At 38.3% G+C, this 19,049-nt stretch overlaps 2 protein-coding genes across 2 annotated transcripts; both read left to right on the top strand.

Annotated features, from left to right (window-relative positions):
- The first annotated feature begins 2,495 nt into the window (after window positions 1-2,495).
- tp53i3 (tumor protein p53 inducible protein 3) lies at window positions 2,496-12,241 on the top strand. Its single transcript, XM_006625761.3, has 7 exons — window positions 2,496-2,583; window positions 2,998-3,048; window positions 3,936-4,081; window positions 5,916-6,183; window positions 6,772-6,984; window positions 8,079-8,275; window positions 9,793-12,241. Exons 3-7 carry the CDS (start codon window positions 3,944-3,946, stop codon window positions 9,985-9,987), a joined length of 1,011 nt encoding a protein of 336 aa, XP_006625824.2. The 5' UTR covers window positions 2,496-2,583; window positions 2,998-3,048; window positions 3,936-3,943; the 3' UTR covers window positions 9,988-12,241.
- Window positions 12,242-12,689: 448 nt separating this feature from the next.
- On the top strand, window positions 12,690-18,944 carry LOC107076949 (uncharacterized). The gene is made up of 6 exons (XM_015343487.2): window positions 12,690-13,139; window positions 13,992-14,029; window positions 16,134-16,158; window positions 16,479-16,916; window positions 17,674-17,799; window positions 17,979-18,944. Exons 1-6 carry the CDS (start codon window positions 13,120-13,122, stop codon window positions 18,187-18,189), a joined length of 858 nt encoding a protein of 285 aa, XP_015198973.1. The 5' UTR covers window positions 12,690-13,119; the 3' UTR covers window positions 18,190-18,944.
- The last annotated feature ends 105 nt before the right edge of the window (window positions 18,945-19,049 follow it).

The following is a 19,049-nucleotide window of genomic DNA, read 5'->3' as shown; positions in this document are numbered from 1 at the left end:
ATGCTTCCACATGATATTGTGCTAAAGAGGACAATTCCACTCCTTTTAACCACTTTAACTGGTTGTACTGTTCTTGAAGGATGAAAAAAGCCATATCGATTGATCAAACAGTAGAATATTAACCAGAGTATAATTTCCTTCTTGATGAGCACACTAGATGGAATCCAAACTCATAGTTACTGAAGACAAACCTTTAAGAACACCCAAGATGCTTTGTACAATAAATCATATAAAGACATTACATCTGATGCAGTATTGTTATATGGCAGAACTACAAGGAAAAGAAAGCCATTGCAGAAGAAGCAGGTAAAAGCTACACTGCCACAATTCGAGATGAGTAAATAAACCAGGTAACATCAGAAATCATGGACACAAATTTTGCTTCGTCTTACATGTTCGAGGATTATCAACCCTTTCATTAAGAGTGTCTAGTCCTGCATTATAGATACTTCTTGAACACATGCTTCAGATAAGTGTTCATTTGACCATTTGGTCCCAGTTACAGTGACAGAGTTTCAGGAAGCCTTGGGTAAAACAAAAAAGGGAAGAAATGCAGTTCTCCAGGACCTGCGTTGGCAACTTGAAGATGTGCTCTTTGAGGTTAATGATGAAGAATGCACGTGCAGTTTTGAGGTTTCTGGGCAGATTTTTTTGGGAGCTGTGTGATTCTACATGCAGTGTTTGTTGATTAAAGAAGGAGAGGTAAAACAGAGGTGTTGCTTCCCTACTGAATTAAACACAGACATGATGGACCATTTAACATCTTCTATGGAAACACGAACTGCATCGTAACTCGATGCTATGTTGGTTCAAAGCCAGAAAGTGGGAAAGAGGCAATAGCATTCCTCCAGCTCTGAAGTGTCAGATACTGCTGAAAAATGTTTTTTTTTTACTGATTGAAGTCTAGTCCAAAATTATCCATAGATGCTTAAAGGGAGTTTAATTGATTGCATTACAGAACAAGTGGAGGCTAAATGCAATCTATCAAGTTAGCATTGAAAATGAATTCTGCACAAAATGGGAATATATTTGTCTTTGCTGTTAAAATGGAATATGCTAATTAAAATGCAACATTATCGTGGAAGAAAATGTTCACAGTCTATGTCTTTCAAGTCATGAGCATTGTAATTAAACTGATAAAGTAGTTTCTTAAGGCATGTTAATATTTGTTCATTGATCATTTTGTTTAAAATTCAGAACACTGGAAATTGGTCTTATTTACAAAAATTATACACTTGATAAAAATATCTTGCCTACTGGTGTAGAGGTATATTAATACTAAAGGATTGTGCCTCAATTTTGTGCAATGTTACAAGTAGGTAGACAATTAAAAGAAATACAGAACAAAACTTAAGATCATTGATAAATGCTAAAAATGGTATTTTCAAAAATACAATTTAACAAACAGTGCCACTAAAAAAATCAACTTCTGATTTTATTAAAAAGCACTTACCTAAATTTAAATGCAACCTCGGACGCTTTTTCTCTCTACACATTGAGGTGTGTAATGTATCTTTGATACCTGCTTATTGAAATGTAGAATCTAAGCAGATGCCTTTCTGTAAAAATGGATTTGCTGCCATGGCACTTGGACTTGTAAACAAAGTGTAATGTGGTCTTTTTATGTTTGAAGCCATTCATGTGGAAACAAAATGAGGGGCATGGTCATGTGACCAAGAACAGGTTCTTTAGATACACGGGATTTAATCCCAGTACCGTTGTTATAGGAGATGTTCGCTTTAAAACATATTGCTGGGGTCATTAGAACATGAGAAAGGTTACCAATGACAAGCCCTTGTAGCTCCTTAGGTTTCTAATTCTCATCCAGACATTTCTTAAATTAGCCTTGACAATATGCAGTTGGTCACTTATTCCGGAGACCCACAATCCCTCAATTACAAGCGTGCCACAAATTCTCCGTTTTCAATTCTCTTCTCAGGACTTTTCACTCATATCCTCTGGTCTGTGGTTCTCAGTCCTGGTCCTGGAGTACCCCAGTGTCTGCTGGTTCTTGTGCCAAATGGGGCTTTAATCACCAGTACTGCTATGAATACAGAATTTATTTGCATGTTTGTTGGCTAAACCAGCAAGTGAGTCAGTTACAAGCACAAATTAGCACCCAGTTGGATCAAAACCCAGCAAATATACTTTAGGGGTACTCAGCAGTACCCCTGAAGAAATCAATTGGGTATATATTTTTAATGGCTTTAATTATTTTGAATCTTTTACTCACATTCCCCATTTTCCCAAAAGTAGAATCAGGACAGCTTTCAAAATCACACGTGTTAAGTACAAAATAAGAATAGATAAGGAGACTCAGAAAACTGGAGGTTTAAGTATAATTAGTATAGAGTATGGTATATCATCGTTTCATGGGGCATCATCGCCATCTAGTGGTTTTTGATTCGTCATTTATTTTCAAATTTACTGACGGTCAAAACAAATATCGCCAGGCGGCGCTGAAATTGCAGCTGCATTCATTCCCTGGAGTCTACTCTCGACTCTGAAAAAAGGGACGTTTGCTGTTAACCGGGAAGTAGAAGTTATACTGTCATTCGTAGCAACAAATTACTCAGGACTCAGGTATGTTAAAGAAGTTAGTCTGTTATTCAGCAACTTAGTTTCGGTAATACGAAAATAAGTTTTGTCTGTGAAACATAAAGCACTTTTTCACAAATTGTAACAATCAACAGTTTCATTTAACACATGCTTAGTAGTCAAAGGCAAAAGAGCTATATACAGTATATGACAATAACATAAATAGATTCGATCTGTTTGAATATAGATCACATTCTATACATGTATCTAATGCTTATCAAACAAACAGTAAATGACGGTTTTAATTAATGGAAACGTTTTTTTTTTCAGCGTTGTGAATGTATGAGACAAATACTGTATGTGTAAAAGCCCGACTTCGGCTTTGTGTACATGTGTTTGGAAGTATTCTAGTTCGTTGAAGTGTTTTTCGATGATATTCTATTCTGCTTCATCTTTCAGATTGTAAAACATCTTTTGCAGCTGAAAACGTCGGTAGCATTGTGAGGTTTTGTAAGTACTATAAGAAGACGAAACCTGTACAGTTATAAGGGAAATGTAACATTCCAATTTATTAACACTTGTAGAGCACAGAGTCTGTGCTTAAAAAATAGATAGCTACAGTATTCCATTCTTAAGAAAATAAAAAAACAGAACTAAAACAATATGCTTATATTATGCATGATATTAACACTAGACAGAAATGACTTACAAACGTATATTATCAATAGAATTACATTACATTGTATTGAGCTGAGAATTACTGGCAGAAGATTGATTGGCATTTACAGCACTTGTTCTAGATTAATATATTGTACAGTATCTACAACTAGAGCAAGTAAGATTAAGCAGTGGAATTCAGGAATACGTGGAATGAGCAGTGATCGTATCCAATTCATACGGAACCTTACCATGCAAAGTGTCTGTGGTTACCTTTGGACAAGAACAAGTTAAAAAGAAATGGCCTTGTGTAGTATATGGAGGATATTGCCAAAGTGTGTAGCCGTTTCAGATGTCTGAAAGAATTTAATTGCTTATTTTATTTAAGACCCCCTAGTATACACACTCAGATATGTTTTCACTAGGATGAATGTTTTAATCTACAGCATGTGAAAATATGTTTTTAATCACATCTAGCAATATTTTCAATGAAAGGTAAAAAAAATTAAAACGTGTAAGCAATATTAACAAAAAATAATAAGTTTAATGTACAATAAATGTTAACATTTGTCTTTGATTTTTGTCATTGACAATATTTAATTCACAATTTGCAGTATTCCTATAAATATAAGGGTGGTGGGAACATGCAGCTACAGTATGTTGTTAATGACTTCCTCTCTTCTGTAACCCTGCTTATGGTTGTGTACCTATCCAATAGACAGTAGTCTTGTATGTTGCAGGAGAAAATATGTTGGCAGTATGCTCAGATGTGCCAGGGGGCCCGGAAAACCTGCTTTTAAAGTATGTGCCCCGACCTGAACCTAAAAGAGGAGAAGTTCTTATCAGAGTTCATGCCAGTGGTTTAAACAGAGCCGACCTGCTTCAGGTAAATTTTGGCTTAATCTAAAAAATACAGTTATAAACTGAGGAAACATAATTGGTTTGGGGTATTGCTTACACAGACTGAGTTGTTTCTGGCACCTCAATTATATACCTAGATAAATGAATATGCTGAGTCATTCCAGTTATACATTGTATGTTTTTGAATCCAAGGGCATAGGCTTAGCTCCTGTGCAAACTATGGCATTACATTATAGTTGTTTGCTAGAAATGTTTCTACAGATGAGATCTTAGGGCAAAAGGAACCAAAACATCAGATAAAATACAATTAAAAAATGGAAGTAATTCCTTGCAGTTTGTATTGTTTGTTATCAAAAGACTTTCAGGTTTCAGTGCAGCACCCATCTGGGTAAAATACAGTATAATAATAATCCTTACACTTATATAGCGCTTTTCTGGACACTCCACTCAAAGCGCTTTACACGTAACGGGGACTCTCCTTCACCACCAGTGTGTAACCCTCACTTGGATGCGATGGCAGCCAGAGTGTGCCACTGCATTCACCACACATCAGCTATCAGTGGGGAGGAGAACTGAGTGATGAGTTCAAAGATTGGGATTATTAGTAGGCCAGGATTGATTAAGGCTGGGGGAAATTCAGCCAGGTAACACCTGTCCTCTTTTCGAGAAGCACCCTAGGATTTTTAATGACCACGGAGAGTCAGGACCTCAGTTTTACATCTAGTCAATGGATGGCACAATTTTTACAGTATAGTGTCCCCGTCACTATACTGGGGCATAAGGACCCACACAAACTGCAGGGTGAGCACCCCCTGCTGGCCCATCTTATACCTCTTCTAGCAGCAACCTTAGCTTTCCCAAGAGGTCTCCTATCCAGGTACTGACCAGGCTCACATCGGTGATTTATGATGCCTCTTTCACATAATTCTTTTTGTATCTTACTGAGATACCCACTTAGCTTCAGAGGCCTGCCAGTTGTGAGAAGAGAAGCAGCTCTGTTGGTGTGAAACATGCTGTGGGATTCTCATTGATCTCAACTAGTCAGGGCTTCCTCTAACAGAGTGTTGCTCACTGTCATCATGCAATCACTACACATTTCGCATACCTGTAGTTTCAGAAAGAGTAAGGAATGTACAGAACATGCTTGATTAAGATACCGGATGTTGTGGGATGTCTGTTAGTAGTTTTCATTTTTTTTATATAGCCTCAAAGAAATGAAGAACTAATCACAAATTAAGTTAAAAAGTAATTTAACAAGTACCTTTGTTCTGAATTTTATGTTTTCAGTTCTGGTTCTCATTGTTAAGGTCATAATGTCGTGCACTGGAACCGCACTTAATAATAATAACTTTTATTAATAAAGCATCTTTCCAAACCCAATGATGCTGTACATCATGAATAAAGATAAAGACAAGAAAACGTACAATAAAAGTTAATGAAGAAAACAAAGCGAAGAGCATACAGGTTTTTACAAATTGACTTGTAGGCAATCCAGATGCAGACCTTGGTGAAAAAGTAAATTGTAAGTTTAGTTTTGAAGAGAGTTCAAGAAATCGTCTCTCGTAAAGTCTGAGGAAGATCATTTCACAACACGGGAGCAGGGACAGAGAAGGAACAGTCATCAAATGTCTGTGACTTATCCTGGGGACCATGAGTAGAGGACTGAACTGAGCCTCCAGGGGAGAGTGTAAACATGGAGGAGTTCAGAGATGTATGATGGAGTCAGATTGATTAGAGCCTTGAAAGTCAGTAACAAGATTTTGTATCGAATATGTGATTTCATAGACAACCAATGCTTAAGTGTAGGAGTGTGTGTTTGTGGGTTTTTCACTTGTGGTCTGTATTGTTTCGGGAGACAGAGAAGAGGCGTGTACCCTCCTCCCCCCGGAGCCAGTCTGATTCTGGGCTTGGAGGCTGCTGGGATTGTGACTGAACTGGGGCCGGGATGCCACGGTCTGTGGACCACAGGAGACAGGGTTATGGCCCTGCTGTCTGGAGGAGGGTATGCCGAGTTCGTGTCAGTACCAGAGGAGCTTCTCATGCCCGTGCCCAGCCATTTCACCTTCCATCAGGCAGCTGCCATTCCCGAGGCCTGGCTGACCGCCTTCCAGCTCTTACATCTCGTAGGTATGGATGGAGGCCCAGTTGTGTGCAGGAGATCCAGTTACCATCTAGTAGATCTTCGTGTTGGAGAACAAAATGAAGGTCTCTCACATGGTTCTTGAAAAATTAAAACATCTTTTAGTAATAACAACCTTTTTAAGGGTTCAATCTCGATGATTAAGTATGGATGGAAATGTTTTATGAAATTAATCTTCAGGGCAGGGATTAAATATACATTTATTTGAGATGAAATGTACATAATCACAAAGTCTGGAGGTTTTTTTTAAATCTGAAATTGGCATCTGGAGGTTCTGAAATACATTTGTATTTAAAGGTTTTGACCCTGCTGGAAGTTAATGATCATAATACGTATTTATTAAGAGCAACACAGTTTATTAATGCCATTAATTGCTTTGTGCAATTTTTGCCAGTGGAAGATCCTACTATACATTTCACCAAGCTATGTCTCAGCAAACGTTCTATTTAATGAGAAACATTTTACTGTTGACTCTCATTTCCGGCTGAGTTTGAATTGTAATGCAATTTATTTTATGTGGATTTTCAAATTCTAACATTTGTCTTGGAACATTTGCCCACCGTTGTCTTTGATAGCCAAAGTGAAGAAGGGGGAGACAGTGCTGATTCATGCTGGAGCCAGTGGGGTTGGCACAGCTGCCATTCAGCTCTGCTGTCTGGCCGGAGCTGTTCCCATAGTAACAGCTGGAAGCCCTGATAAACTAAAGATGGCAAAACAACTGGGGGCAGCAGCTGGATTCAACTACAAGGAAGACGATTTCGCTGAACAAACCCTGGAGTTCACACAGGGTAGGTAAACACACCCATTAGCAAGGGCAGCTCTCTCTGAATCCTGTCAACTGCTGATAATGAATTATTATTAATTTAGCTGGCTGGTGCTTTTATCCAGCGTAACGTACATTTGAATCCCTTGATACATCTGGGTATTGTACCGGAATAGCTGGAAGATCTGGGAAATGTCTCACTCAAGAACTGTACTTGTAGCCTTCCATTCATATGTTTAGTGTCCTAACCAGTCCTTCATGCTGCCGATTGAAAATATCACCTCAACTTACAATTAACTTTTGAATCCCACTGGAATTTCATATCCCTGCTGTTTTACTTTGCAGTGGCTGCTTTAAACCGCAGCTATATTTGTTAAATTGACTCATACAACACTGGCCGATCTCAAGCTTACTGTGATGTCAATGGCAGACTGTCAAGCATCTCTATCAGTACACAGACACCCCCTTCACAGGCTACTTTCAGTACCTGTCAGTTACTTTGTATACTCTTTAATGTAGAGAATACTTCACAGTGCATTATACAATAAGGTAGGAAAAATCAAGCTGAGACACTTCCAACACTCTTAGAGAGACAAGATAGTGGTGCCTGAAATTGCATTCCCTGTTGTCTGTTCCAGAATTATCCCCTATGGGTGCTACTGCTTACTAGCTGCTCAGATTTATAACTAGTCTGTTACAAATCTGGAGCCCATCTCGTCATTTTCAACTTTTTCAAAGTGCAAGTGTATGGTAAATTATAACGATTCCTTCATGCACATGCAGACATGAAAAAAAGCATACTGTACATACTGTAACAAGGAGTTGCCAGCAAATAATAATAATTTTATTAACCATTGCATTGCTATAAAAGATTTTCAAAAGGATCCCAAAGGACCTTACAGTACGTATTGTATAGGAGTGGACACACTTCATGTGTCCCACCTTTCTTTAAAAAAGATAAAAATATCACCCGCCTTTCTTTAAAAAAGGAAAAACCTTGTATCACACATTTCCCTTTTTCTGTCTGACTTTCAAAGATGAAGATTTGCATGGTGCAAAGAAAGATTTTTAGGACAAGGGCTTACTGCCTTTTAACGGTGGCTTTTCTTGTTTCTGCAGGTGGAGGGGCTGATGTCATACTGGATTGCATTGCTGGGTCTGTCTGGGAGAAGAATGTGAAGTGCCTGAGCACTGAGGGCAGATGGGTGGTGTACGGGACAATGGGAGCAAGTGAAGTACATGGAGACATTCTAGGAAAGCTTTTGTCCAAAAGAGGACAGCTTCTCAGTAGTCTCTTGAGATCCCGCACGTTAGAGGTACGTCTAAGAAATGTCAGCACATTGTAAAGAGGGACATTTTGTACATGACTGGAATCCAAATAGACCTAAATGATCAATTCTTCAGAATGTTTGATAAGTAATCATTTAGAATGATTTTATAAACAGTGTATAGTATATTTATAACAGTGCTGCCTTAGAGTGCTGGGGTCCTGTGTTTAATTCCTGGAGTGCTATCTGTGTGGAGTTTGCACATTCCCCTTGTGTTCGTGTGAGTTTTCTCCGGCTGCCCCAGTTTTCTTCCGCAATCTGCAGACATACTGGTAGGATAATTGACTTCTGGGATAATAGGCCCTGGTGTGAGTGTGTGTGTCTGCCCTGCGCTGGTCCGGTGTCCTGTCTCAGGTGTACCCTGCCTTGTGCCCGTGGCTTGCTCGGATAGGCTCCGGCTCCGCCACAATCCTTGAATTGGATGAAGCAGGTAGAGAATGGAGAGGTGTATTTTCTAAAACAAACTGTTTCATTACTGCCACCAATCCTTTCATTGAGGTGATTCATCTTTAGATGAAAATCAGTATTTGCAAAGCACAGCACAATGATCTCTCCCTAAACTGCCATTCTGAAAGCCTGGCTCTTCTGCCGCAGGAGAAGATCACCTGACACCAGAGAGGAGGGCAGCTCTGCTCTTCTCCTGATGGTATTCAATCGTAGTCGCTAGCAGACACCCAACTGTCTCTAGACAGTGGAGTACTCTGCTGCATCACAAAACCAGCTCCTCTGACAGAGTTCTGCACTGTTTAGATTTCAGAGGGGGAGGTTGACGTCACTTCTGTAACTTGCTAAGGGCACTTAGTCCTGTTATACATTGTAGAAGGCTTTTCAATTCAGTGGGGCTCATGAGGGGCTCAATCAAGATGGACACTTCTTTAGAGGGCAGATTGAGCTCCATAGCCAAACAATTGCTGGAAGAATCTAGATGATGCTTTTTGCCAGTCTTGACTAAGATTCCCAAAGGCTGTGGTACACAGTTGGTAGTGTGTGGTACACAATTGTAGTGGGCTTAAATCAGCCCCAGGTTCCTACCTCCTTCTTTCTAACCTGTGTCTTTAGTGAGACCTGCATAATTCAGTGCAGGCGCCGTGTAGCTTGCAGTATGAAAACTGGGAATTTCTCAACAGTGCGCATGGGAGAAGAAGATAAGCGGTTCTCACCATCCCTTTCATGCTGGTACAGACTTCACGGTTGGCATTTCCATACTAAGAGAGGGGGGATAGGGGCTGAGAAAAGTAAAAATTTTGGGAAAAACAATCGCCTCATGTTTTGCTGTAATTTACTGACCAGTCAATCGGTGAGTAAGCCATTCAAGCGCACAATCAGGTGCTTCTGAGTTTTTATTTTTCTCAGTGGACCTTGTAGGGGTCATGGCATTAAAAAGTTAAATTGAGCAAATGTTGGGTACACATGGTCATGTATTTTAGTTAATAATCGATAGGTGTTCAGTAAGAGATCTATGCCTCATATATGACTGTATGATTCTTTCCTGTGTTTCTCCCCAGTATAAAGCAGCGCTGGTGAAGGCCTTCAGAGAGGAGACTCTTCCACACTTCTCTCCAGACTCAGCCTCTCCTCTTAGGCCTGTGATTGACAGTGTTTACAACATGGACCAGGTCTCTGATGCTCACAGGCGCATGGAAGCCAACAAGAACACCGGCAAGATTATACTTCACATTCATTCATCAGAACAGAAATAGGATAGAATTGTACTGCTGGGAAAATAATTGCATTTCTGTTCCAGATCGGAGTTTCGGTTATATATAATCATCTTTTGTTTTTGAAATGCACTAAAAATTGAATTTTTGATTAGGAGAAAACTAGGTGATATGTCAACAAAATTTAAATTCTTAATTCTAAGCTCTTAAAAGAATCCTAAAGATTAATTTTTTTCAGAGGTCTGAAATTGGTCTTGTTAAGTCTGGTGTTCCTGAGGGCTCAATACTGGGCCCCTTGCTCTTCAGCATTTGCATTTTCCCACTTGGTCATTTCTCAAATATACCTCCATATCAAACCTGACACTGATGTGGCTGTCTCTATTCTATCTAATTGCATCTCTGACATAAAAACTTGGATGACTCAAAATTTCCTTTATCTTAACTATGACAAGACTGAATTCATGCTTATTGGCACCCCCTCATCGACTTTGTAAAGCCTATCCTGTAACCCTATGTGTAGATGGTTCTGTACTTGAGCTTCAGTCTAAATTGAAAAACCGGGGGGTGATATTCGATTCTGGCTTAACATTCGACCCACATGTGCAGCATATTGTCAAAATATCTTTTTTTCACCTCATAAATATCGCTACACTACACCCTATGTTATCACTAACTGTGGCTGAAAAGCTGATCAACACATTTGTGTTCTCCCAAATTGACTATTGTAATGCTCTACTCGCTGGGGTATCTAAAACTACATTGAACAAACTGCAGTATGTCCAAAATTCGGCAGCCAGAATCCTGACCAGGTCTAGTGCAAGTGATCACATTGCACTGGCTGCCTGTCAAATTCAATGTGGACTTTAAAATCCTCATGCTCACCTATAAGGCTCTGCATGGCTTGGCACCTCAGTACCTGTCTGAACTATTATCGCCCTACTCCCCACCTCGCAACCTTCACTCTTCTTATTCTGTCACGATCGTAAACCCCTCCTCTTAAGGGTGCTCCAGCCCTTCCTTGTTTGTTTCTTATCTCCCACACCTGCTCCTTGTTCCAGCCCCTTTTCAGTTCCCCCTTAAAAGCCGGACGCTGACACTATTCCGGGCTCTGCATTGGTTTCCATACCAGGCAAGTCCGGGACCTGGAAGCGCCTGGCCCCATTAAGGTTTTAGTTCCTGTTCCCATTCCTGTGCCGGTTCCGACCCGGTACTTGTTTTTAAATCTTGTTTGTCTTGGATGGACCGCCCAGTTTTGGACTGGATTCCCCCTTGACTTTCTTCTGGATTGTTTGCCTCGGCCAAACCTCCCCCGACCACCAGCACACCATGGACACGCCCCCCTGTTTTCATTCCCGTCTCCTGAGTGCCTTTTTCCCCCCGTGTTTCCTCCCACTACCCCAGATTGTCGTCTGCATGGGATCCGGAAAGAGCTCTCCCTGACATTCTGGTCTCCTAACTGTCCCCCAAGCCAGTCTACATTCTATGGGTGACAGGGCCTTCTCCTCTTATGCCCCCAAGCTCTGGAACTCTCCCCAAGAATATCAGAGAGTCACCTTCTCTAAACTCCTTCAAATCCAGACTCAAAACCTTCTTCTTTAGAAGAGCCTTTACTTAACTGGTTCTATTCTTTACCCCTCTGCTCCTACTATACTTAGTACCACCATCCACAGTCTCCTCTGTGTAGTGTAATTGTGTTTTATCTTGTGTCTTCTTTTTATGCATATTAGTTAATGCTGCCAGTCCTGTCCAACACAGTGAATTTGAACTGGACAATATTAAAAAAAAATCCAAGTGTCATAGAGAATAATATTGCTCCCAGTATGACCAAGAAAGTCCAAAACATTTTTTCTTCTTCTTAAGCACCAATTGTAATCATTATTTAACATCCTCTTTTCTGAAGTCTAGTGGGAAAAGCTGCAAACATAAATGCTTAGAAATCTTAGGTTGCTATTAAATTTCAAGTGGTATTTTCAGAAATAACTTGAAACATGTAGAGGATTGCCGACATGATTTGTGCTGATTATTGATCATTGTAAAATCTCTCTACAGATTTTAAAATTTATCAGTCATGATATAAATAAAAAACATCAAGTTTTTATGTAATGACATGTTAAGGACATTTTTTAACCATGTTAGGGATATGTTTTAGAATTCATTTTGTATTATACATTTGCTGCTGTCTGGCCATAGAGTACTCCTTATTTGTGTTTATTTGAGTCACTGTGATTTCTAAAATTATGAATTGTGAAATACTGTAAATGGACTGATCAATGATAAATGATAACATTTTCATCTATTTTTTGCTTATTGTGAACTCTATTCTGGGGGGAATATACACAGTTGCACTACTATACAAGAGACTTACTGTAGATATCCCAACATTAAAAGGAGTTACAGTATTTTTATGGTATGCACATCAACAACTTACACAAAGACTAGTGTTTTTTACTACTGTAACAACTAATACTGCTATAAATACAGGTTAGTTTGGGTGGGAATAAACTAAGCTTGTCATTAAAAAATCTTGAATTCACATAGATGAGAATCTTAAAAAACTCCATCACAACAATGAACAGCCACTATAAAGCAGATGATCCATCACTCTTACCAACCAAATCTAATTGACTCATTATTAGGTGTTCATAGTCATTACTATCATGTATCTCTTTCTACACATAAAGTTAAAAGTCTTCCATTTGTACTGCAAAATACAGATACAGTAGATCAGTATTATCTTTTTAGATGTAAAACAAAATACCAGTGGAAGATTTTCTCCAAACTAGTTCTACAGGAAACAGGAAAAGATTAGAGCCAAGTAAAATGTCTAAGGCTTTTGCATAACAGTGCAGGTGAATCTTTTCTGAAGATATCTTGTGTTTTAGAATCATACTGGCAGCTCTAGCTGGAATACGTCACTTCCTATGGCATTTTTTTCCCATTTTCTTTCTGTTCTCAGTTTCGGAACCTTCATTCAAAGTTGTCTAAGCTAACAAAGGTATTTATGTGAATGCACTACTGCTCACAAGAACAAATGTAGTACCTTCCAGCTGTTTTTACACAAAGCTAAACTTTGGTTTTGAACATGTCGTGCATCATAAATCTTTACAGTTTAAACATAAGAAGAAACAGGAAATAGGCCAGGCAGCCTGCAAATTTAACATTCAGGCTGAAGACATGGATCCAAATTCTGCAAGGTATGAATATTTCTTTGGACAGATTTTAAAATATGTTTTTCGTGTTTGTGATGTTTATCGGACTTGTTATTTAGTAATCCTTGTCTATTTCACACAGCACCCGTCTAGAAATGTTTGTAGTACGTGCTTTAACCTTTCGGTACTTTTTTTTTCAATATGTCTTAAAGCTTTTAAAAAGCATGGCTTGAAAAAAAAAACACTGACATGAACTAAGTAGTTTTTGAGCTTGAAAATTGCTGGTGATCTACTTGCGGTTACTTCAATTCTATGAAAAGCAAAATGTTATCATTCCTAACACAGTAATTCTTACACTGATTGCTAAAAGTTTGAACAGTTTGTCTCTTCAATAGTTAAGTACAAAAAGTGTATGAATTAGTACAGTACATCCCTGCTTAGCTTTTGTTTAATATATTGTACAAATTCACTTGGAGAAAAGCTTTAAACTTTTATTCAATATCCAAAATAATCACGATTGATTGGAGTAGCTGTGCAAAAAATTGGAAGATTGCATTAATTGACAGGTACTACTGCGTTTTATACCAATTCACATACAGATATATTGCTGCTTTGTAAACACGCAAATAAGAATTTAGTGGTGAGAAAACAGTTAATGTATGAGCCACTGTACTTCATGGAGTGACACTGACCACTGTGAAAATGAAGTGGTAGGGTATGATTTTTATTTGTGTGGATATCATACCTTAAACAAACTCACCTGTGCGAAAGAGCAGTGCAGAATTATATGATTATGAAAACAGTAAAAAATATAGTCTAAAAATATATATTTTAAAAAAATATATATATATTTAGAAAGGGTAGAATTACATTGAAAGTTTTGTTTTCTCTCTTTAGCTCTAAAGAGAAACTCTGGAATGATCTCAGATCACAAGGTAAAGCCTCTTTTGCTTATGGCGAGTATTTGTAACTATTTATGACAACCTATCTATCAATGGTGTCTTGGATAACATTGGATAACATTCCCTGTCATTGTAATTTTTAGATTATGATCTTAATTATTATAATCTGCAAGCACTCATCTTCTCTTACCTCTCACTGGTTCTCCTTCACACCCCTCTGTGCCTCAGACATGAAGGCACAGGAGTTTAGGCTAGGCAACGCAGAGACAGCAGAGTAGAGTTGATAGGCTTTATTACAGCACAGGAAGACTACCTTCTCACAGGATGTCTTGTAAAGAGTGTTCTCAGTGAAATAAAGAATTACAAGGCTTTATAAGGAAAGCCTTGCAGGAGTGTGTGTGAAGTTATTAAGTTAGTATTGGCAGAGCCTTAATATACATTGTTCAGCCCAGTAACATACTGTAGGATTGGAGGCTCGTGTAAAAGAAATTCAATGAGATTCATGTAGCTTGAGATGAGATGAAATTAGAGTAAACAGCTCACAACAGATTTCCTCTCCAAGGCCACCCTAGCACTTCCATGAGCTCTGCATCTGCCCAGAGCATTCCAAATGCCCCTGCTTAACAACCTACAGTAGATAGTGGCCCGCTTCTTCAACTCATGTCTCCCAGCACACTATGAGGAGTCTCACTCACCTGTCTTTCACTCTGAGCCTCACAAAGTAGCTCCTGAACCCCTCAATTTGAGCCTCTAAAAACAACTGTCAATTCCTAGTGCTATGAAAAAATTTAACATGGTCTTTTACAAATGAAAAAATAATTTTTAGGACACTGTTTTATCTAATTGAATCCTGTAGATATCTGTGAGGAAAATCCTTATTTGCTTACTATGTGTGAATACCTTTAAAATGGACTTGAACTCTAAACAAAATTGAACTGCATGCAGAACTGTTCATTTGCTGTCATGTTGATTCACTGCACACATTGTTAGTGTAGGTTGTCAGGACTAGTACGGAATCGGTATGGGTAGGATTTTGCATTCCAGTGTTGTCTGCTCAAACATTGTTTGAAATGATAATACAGTGCTCCTACAATGCTCCTAAAAAGTTTTTTGATCGGGTGACACACCTGCTCCACATTTTTTTTAAACCCCCAAAAAATGTATAATGAAAAGGAGAAAATTGTTATCCTTAAAATAAAATAAAAATGTCGATAACACAGTACTTTGCAAACATTTTCCTTTGGTGTCCTTTTTTTTGTCCTATTTTGTGAGATGGTGATGATGGATATACATTTTTTCAATATTTTATTCACACTGAAGACTTCTAAGGGAAAGATAAGTTACAGTAAACATCAGCAAAAACTAAACAGAAAAAAAATTAAATATGTTCATTCCATAAGTATTCAGATCTGTGAACTGAGACGAAAGCACATTTGTCAGCAATTGTAGCTGTTAGTCTTTTTGGCTCTCTACCAGCTTTGCACACTGATTTGGTGCAATGTTTTTGCCCATGTTTCTTGGCAGATCTGCTCAAGCTCTCTCCCATTATATAGAGTTGTTTCTCTACAGCTCTTTTCAAGTTTTTCCATGGATTCTCAATATTTCCATAGAATTGAAATAGGTAAGGAATTGGCCACTCAGAAACATTCTTTTATTTAATTTTTTGAGTCACTTCTGTGGTCTCTTGGCCTTGTGCTTTTCATCATTTCCCTGCTGAAAGATGAATTTTTGTCCCAGGTTTAGGTCTGAAACAGATTTTCTTGTTCCACTGTTTTTGAACCTATTGAAAAGAGAACTGTTAAGGTCCAAACCACCTACAGTAAATATTATAATAAATTATAAATATGGGCAGCACAGTGGTTTTCATTACTGTCTCACAGCACCAGGGCCCTGCATTCAATTCCTGGAGTGCTGGCGCTGTCTGTGTGGAGCTTGTATGTTCTACTTCACTTGGGTTTCCTCCAGATGCTCCACTTTCCCCCCCGCAATCAAAAGACAAACTGATAGGTTAAGTGCTTCCAGAGAAAACGGTCTCTGGTGTGAGTTTTCTGTCTGCCCTGTGATGTATTGGCATGGTATCCCACCCGGCACAATAATAATACACATCTAATATGATTTAATTTTCCTTTCTTTACAGCTGAAGTCAAGAGAAACAATTTGAGGTTGGTACATTATTCTATTGTGCAGTCTTAAAGCCTTAGGTAAAATATGAGGTAGGATTATAGGAATATTTTAGTGCCATTAAACTTGATAGTGGTTATTTGGTTGTCTTGTTTCTTTGAGGTTAAATAATCACTAAACGTGTGGCAGAACATTTTGTGAAAATATTTTTTTTAGAGGTAATGAAAATCATTCAGTGTTTCTTTTCTTCTTGGTTTAAAACTATTGGAAAGGCTTCAAGGCTTCATGGCTTATTAATTAATATACTATGTTATTCAGTTGTTGTAAAATATTTACAGAATCCTTTTTTTATTCTTTACAGATTTTTACAAGATTCACCATTTGATGATCCTCAGTTATTAACAAAGGAAACATTTAATTACATATTATGTGGTGGCCAGTATAAAGGATTGAAGCTGTCAAATACCTGTGTTCTAGACTCACTTTTGACAGGTTTGCATATAGTCTACAAAACCAAACCCCAGATAAGAGATCTTTTGCTTATGGACCCCATAATCATGGCAGTTATGACATTTATAGACTTCTCACAGTATAATGAAGCTAAAATTCTATGGATTCTGAATCTAGAAATCCTCAGCAATGATAAAACTAATTTTTTTGATGGTGAATATATTAATATTCGTGGCCATGTTAAGGATCACCTTCCAAATCTTAAAAACCTGAGAATTGCAACTCTTTATTTTGACAATGAACGACAAAGTCCAGACCTTGAAGATGCCATTTTCAAGATGACGCTGAGGTAAAGTAAAATTTAAGTTATTTTAGTTTTTTAAAACGCAGTTACAGAAAGGGCATAAATGTTTTGATTCGGCTAAGTAGCACAAACAGGTGCCACACGTGACAAAGGAATTAAAGGATGAATATGAAATTAGCATTACATCAGTCTAATAGCGTCTTTCATCTTCAAGTACCATAACGGGTGTTAGTGACTTTATTGCAATGATTCAACTAGTGAACTATTTAAAAATATATTAGTACATTGTAAAAAAAATACAAATATTATATTGGTACATTATCTGTATTGGAAGATAAATATTTATCCTGAAATATAGCTGACATTTATCGTTGGGAATTCAAAATCTGTCTTCATCCTTATTTATATTCATCCCATCTATGAATTGGCTTCATTACTCTGCTCTCCTCCCCACTGATGGCTGTGTGGTGAGCGTTCTGGCGCACTATGGCTGCCGTCGCATCATCCAGCTGCACATTGGTGGTGGTGGAGGGGAGTCCCCATTACCTGTAAAGCGCTTTGAGTGGAGTGTCCAGAAAAGCGCTATATAAGTGTAAGCAATTATTATTCATTATTATTATTATTATTATGTATGGAAGCTCTAAACTCTGTTCTAATCTATGGAAGCATTTCATCTCATTTAATCATTTCTGACATCTGATTGCCATCTGGAAAGCTATGGGTAGATTCTCAAAATTTCTATTGATGATTAAATAACAAATATTTTTAACTAATGAACCACTTATTTCTTTAAATACAACAGTGCATTTGAAGACTTTGGTGATGTTATGGCCCTTGGAACAAAACTTAATCCTACACTCATTTTAGTGGATGTGGAAGGAAGAATAAATGCCTTTCCTGAATCCGATGTTTGCGACTGTTACGAAAGGTAACTTTTAAAACCAACAAAACATAAATGTAGTAGAAATCAACCTGGTGCTAAAGCAAACTTCAAGGAATAAGAATAAAAGCCATGACTGCAAATGAAGGGGAGGAAAATTGACAATCATAATGCTTGATGTAAAATTTCTTTGGGATAATTGAGGTTCTTCCTTCTTTCTCTTTCAGGACGTTTGAACTTCAGTTTCTCCTGCTTGGCATCATCACTGCAGACTCAAACCATATGGTTCTGTGTATTAAGCTGAATGGAGACTGGCTGCTTTACGATGATCAGCAGCGGCCCCTATTTCGGCACACCTCCTTCGCTGAATTAAAGTCAGGCGAATATGTTACTTACCTGGCAGCCTACATCAACACTACAAAAATGAAAAAAGATTAAAAACACGTTCTTTCTGCATGATAGTGATAGTAATATCTATCACTAACTGTGGCTGAAAAGCTGATCAACACATTTGTGTTCTCTCGAATTGACTACTGTAATGCTCTACTCGCTAAATCTACTCTACTAAATCTACTCTGAACAAACTGCAGGATGTCCAAAATTCAGAAGCCAGAATCCTGACCACGTCTAGTGCAAGTGTTCACATTACTCCTATCCTGGAGTCTTTGAACTGGCTTCCGGTCAAATTCCGTGTAGACTTTAAAATCCTCATGCTCGCCTATAAGGCTCTGCGTGGCTTGGCACCTCAGTACCTGTCTGAACTATTATCTCCCTACTCCCCACCTCGCAACCTTCGCTCTTCTAATTCTGCTCTCCTTACTGTCCCCCAAGCCCGTCTACATTATATGGGTGACAGGGCCTTCTCCTGTTATGCCCTCAAGCTCTGGAACTCTCTCCCAAGGATATCAGAGAGTCACCTTCTCTAAACTCCTTCAAATCCAGACTCAAAACCCTCTTCTTCAGAAAAGCCTTTACTTAACTGGTTTCATTCTTCACCCCTCGGCTTTTCTTAGTACCACCATCCACGGTCTCCTCTTTATAGTAATTGTGTTTTATCTTGTGTATTCTTCTTATTTATTGTTGTTGTCATCCTATAAAGCGCTTTGAGAAGCCACCTTTAAAGGCGCTATATAAAATAAAGTTTATTATTATTATTATGTTAAAGTATATTACAAAAATAAAATGGTATTTTGTTCATTAAACATTTGCACAATTACTCCTCTTCCTCTGTGTGATGTCTTGAAATAGTGAGGTTGAGAGAGACATACTCTTAGGTGGTCCCAACATGAATCATACAC

The sequence above is a fragment of the Lepisosteus oculatus genome, chromosome 2 (assembly GCF_040954835.1).
Source record: "Lepisosteus oculatus isolate fLepOcu1 chromosome 2, fLepOcu1.hap2, whole genome shotgun sequence".
NCBI lineage: Eukaryota > Metazoa > Chordata > Actinopteri > Semionotiformes > Lepisosteidae > Lepisosteus > Lepisosteus oculatus.
Note: the sequence above shows the minus strand (reverse complement) of the source record. Positions and strands in the feature narration are given on the sequence as shown.

What these genes read in the sequence shown, in the direction of transcription:
- tp53i3 (XM_006625761.3), top strand. Translation starts at nt 3,944, where the DNA reads ATGTTGGCAGTATGCTCAGATGTGCCAGGGGGCCCGGAAAACCTGCTT. An exon ending in CCAGCTCTTACATCTCGTAG is followed by an intron (nt 6,184 to 6,771) that starts GTATGGATGGAG and finishes TGTCTTTGATAG; the next exon opens with CCAAAGTGAAGAAGGGGGAG. An exon ending in AACCCTGGAGTTCACACAGG is followed by an intron (nt 6,985 to 8,078) that starts GTAGGTAAACAC and finishes TTGTTTCTGCAG; the next exon opens with GTGGAGGGGCTGATGTCATA.
- LOC107076949 (XM_015343487.2), top strand. Translation starts at nt 13,120, where the DNA reads ATGGATCCAAATTCTGCAAG. An exon ending in ATGGATCCAAATTCTGCAAG is followed by an intron (nt 13,140 to 13,991) that starts GTATGAATATTT and finishes TTCTCTCTTTAG; the next exon opens with CTCTAAAGAGAAACTCTGGA. An exon ending in ATTTTCAAGATGACGCTGAG is followed by an intron (nt 16,917 to 17,673) that starts GTAAAGTAAAAT and finishes TAAATACAACAG; the next exon opens with TGCATTTGAAGACTTTGGTG.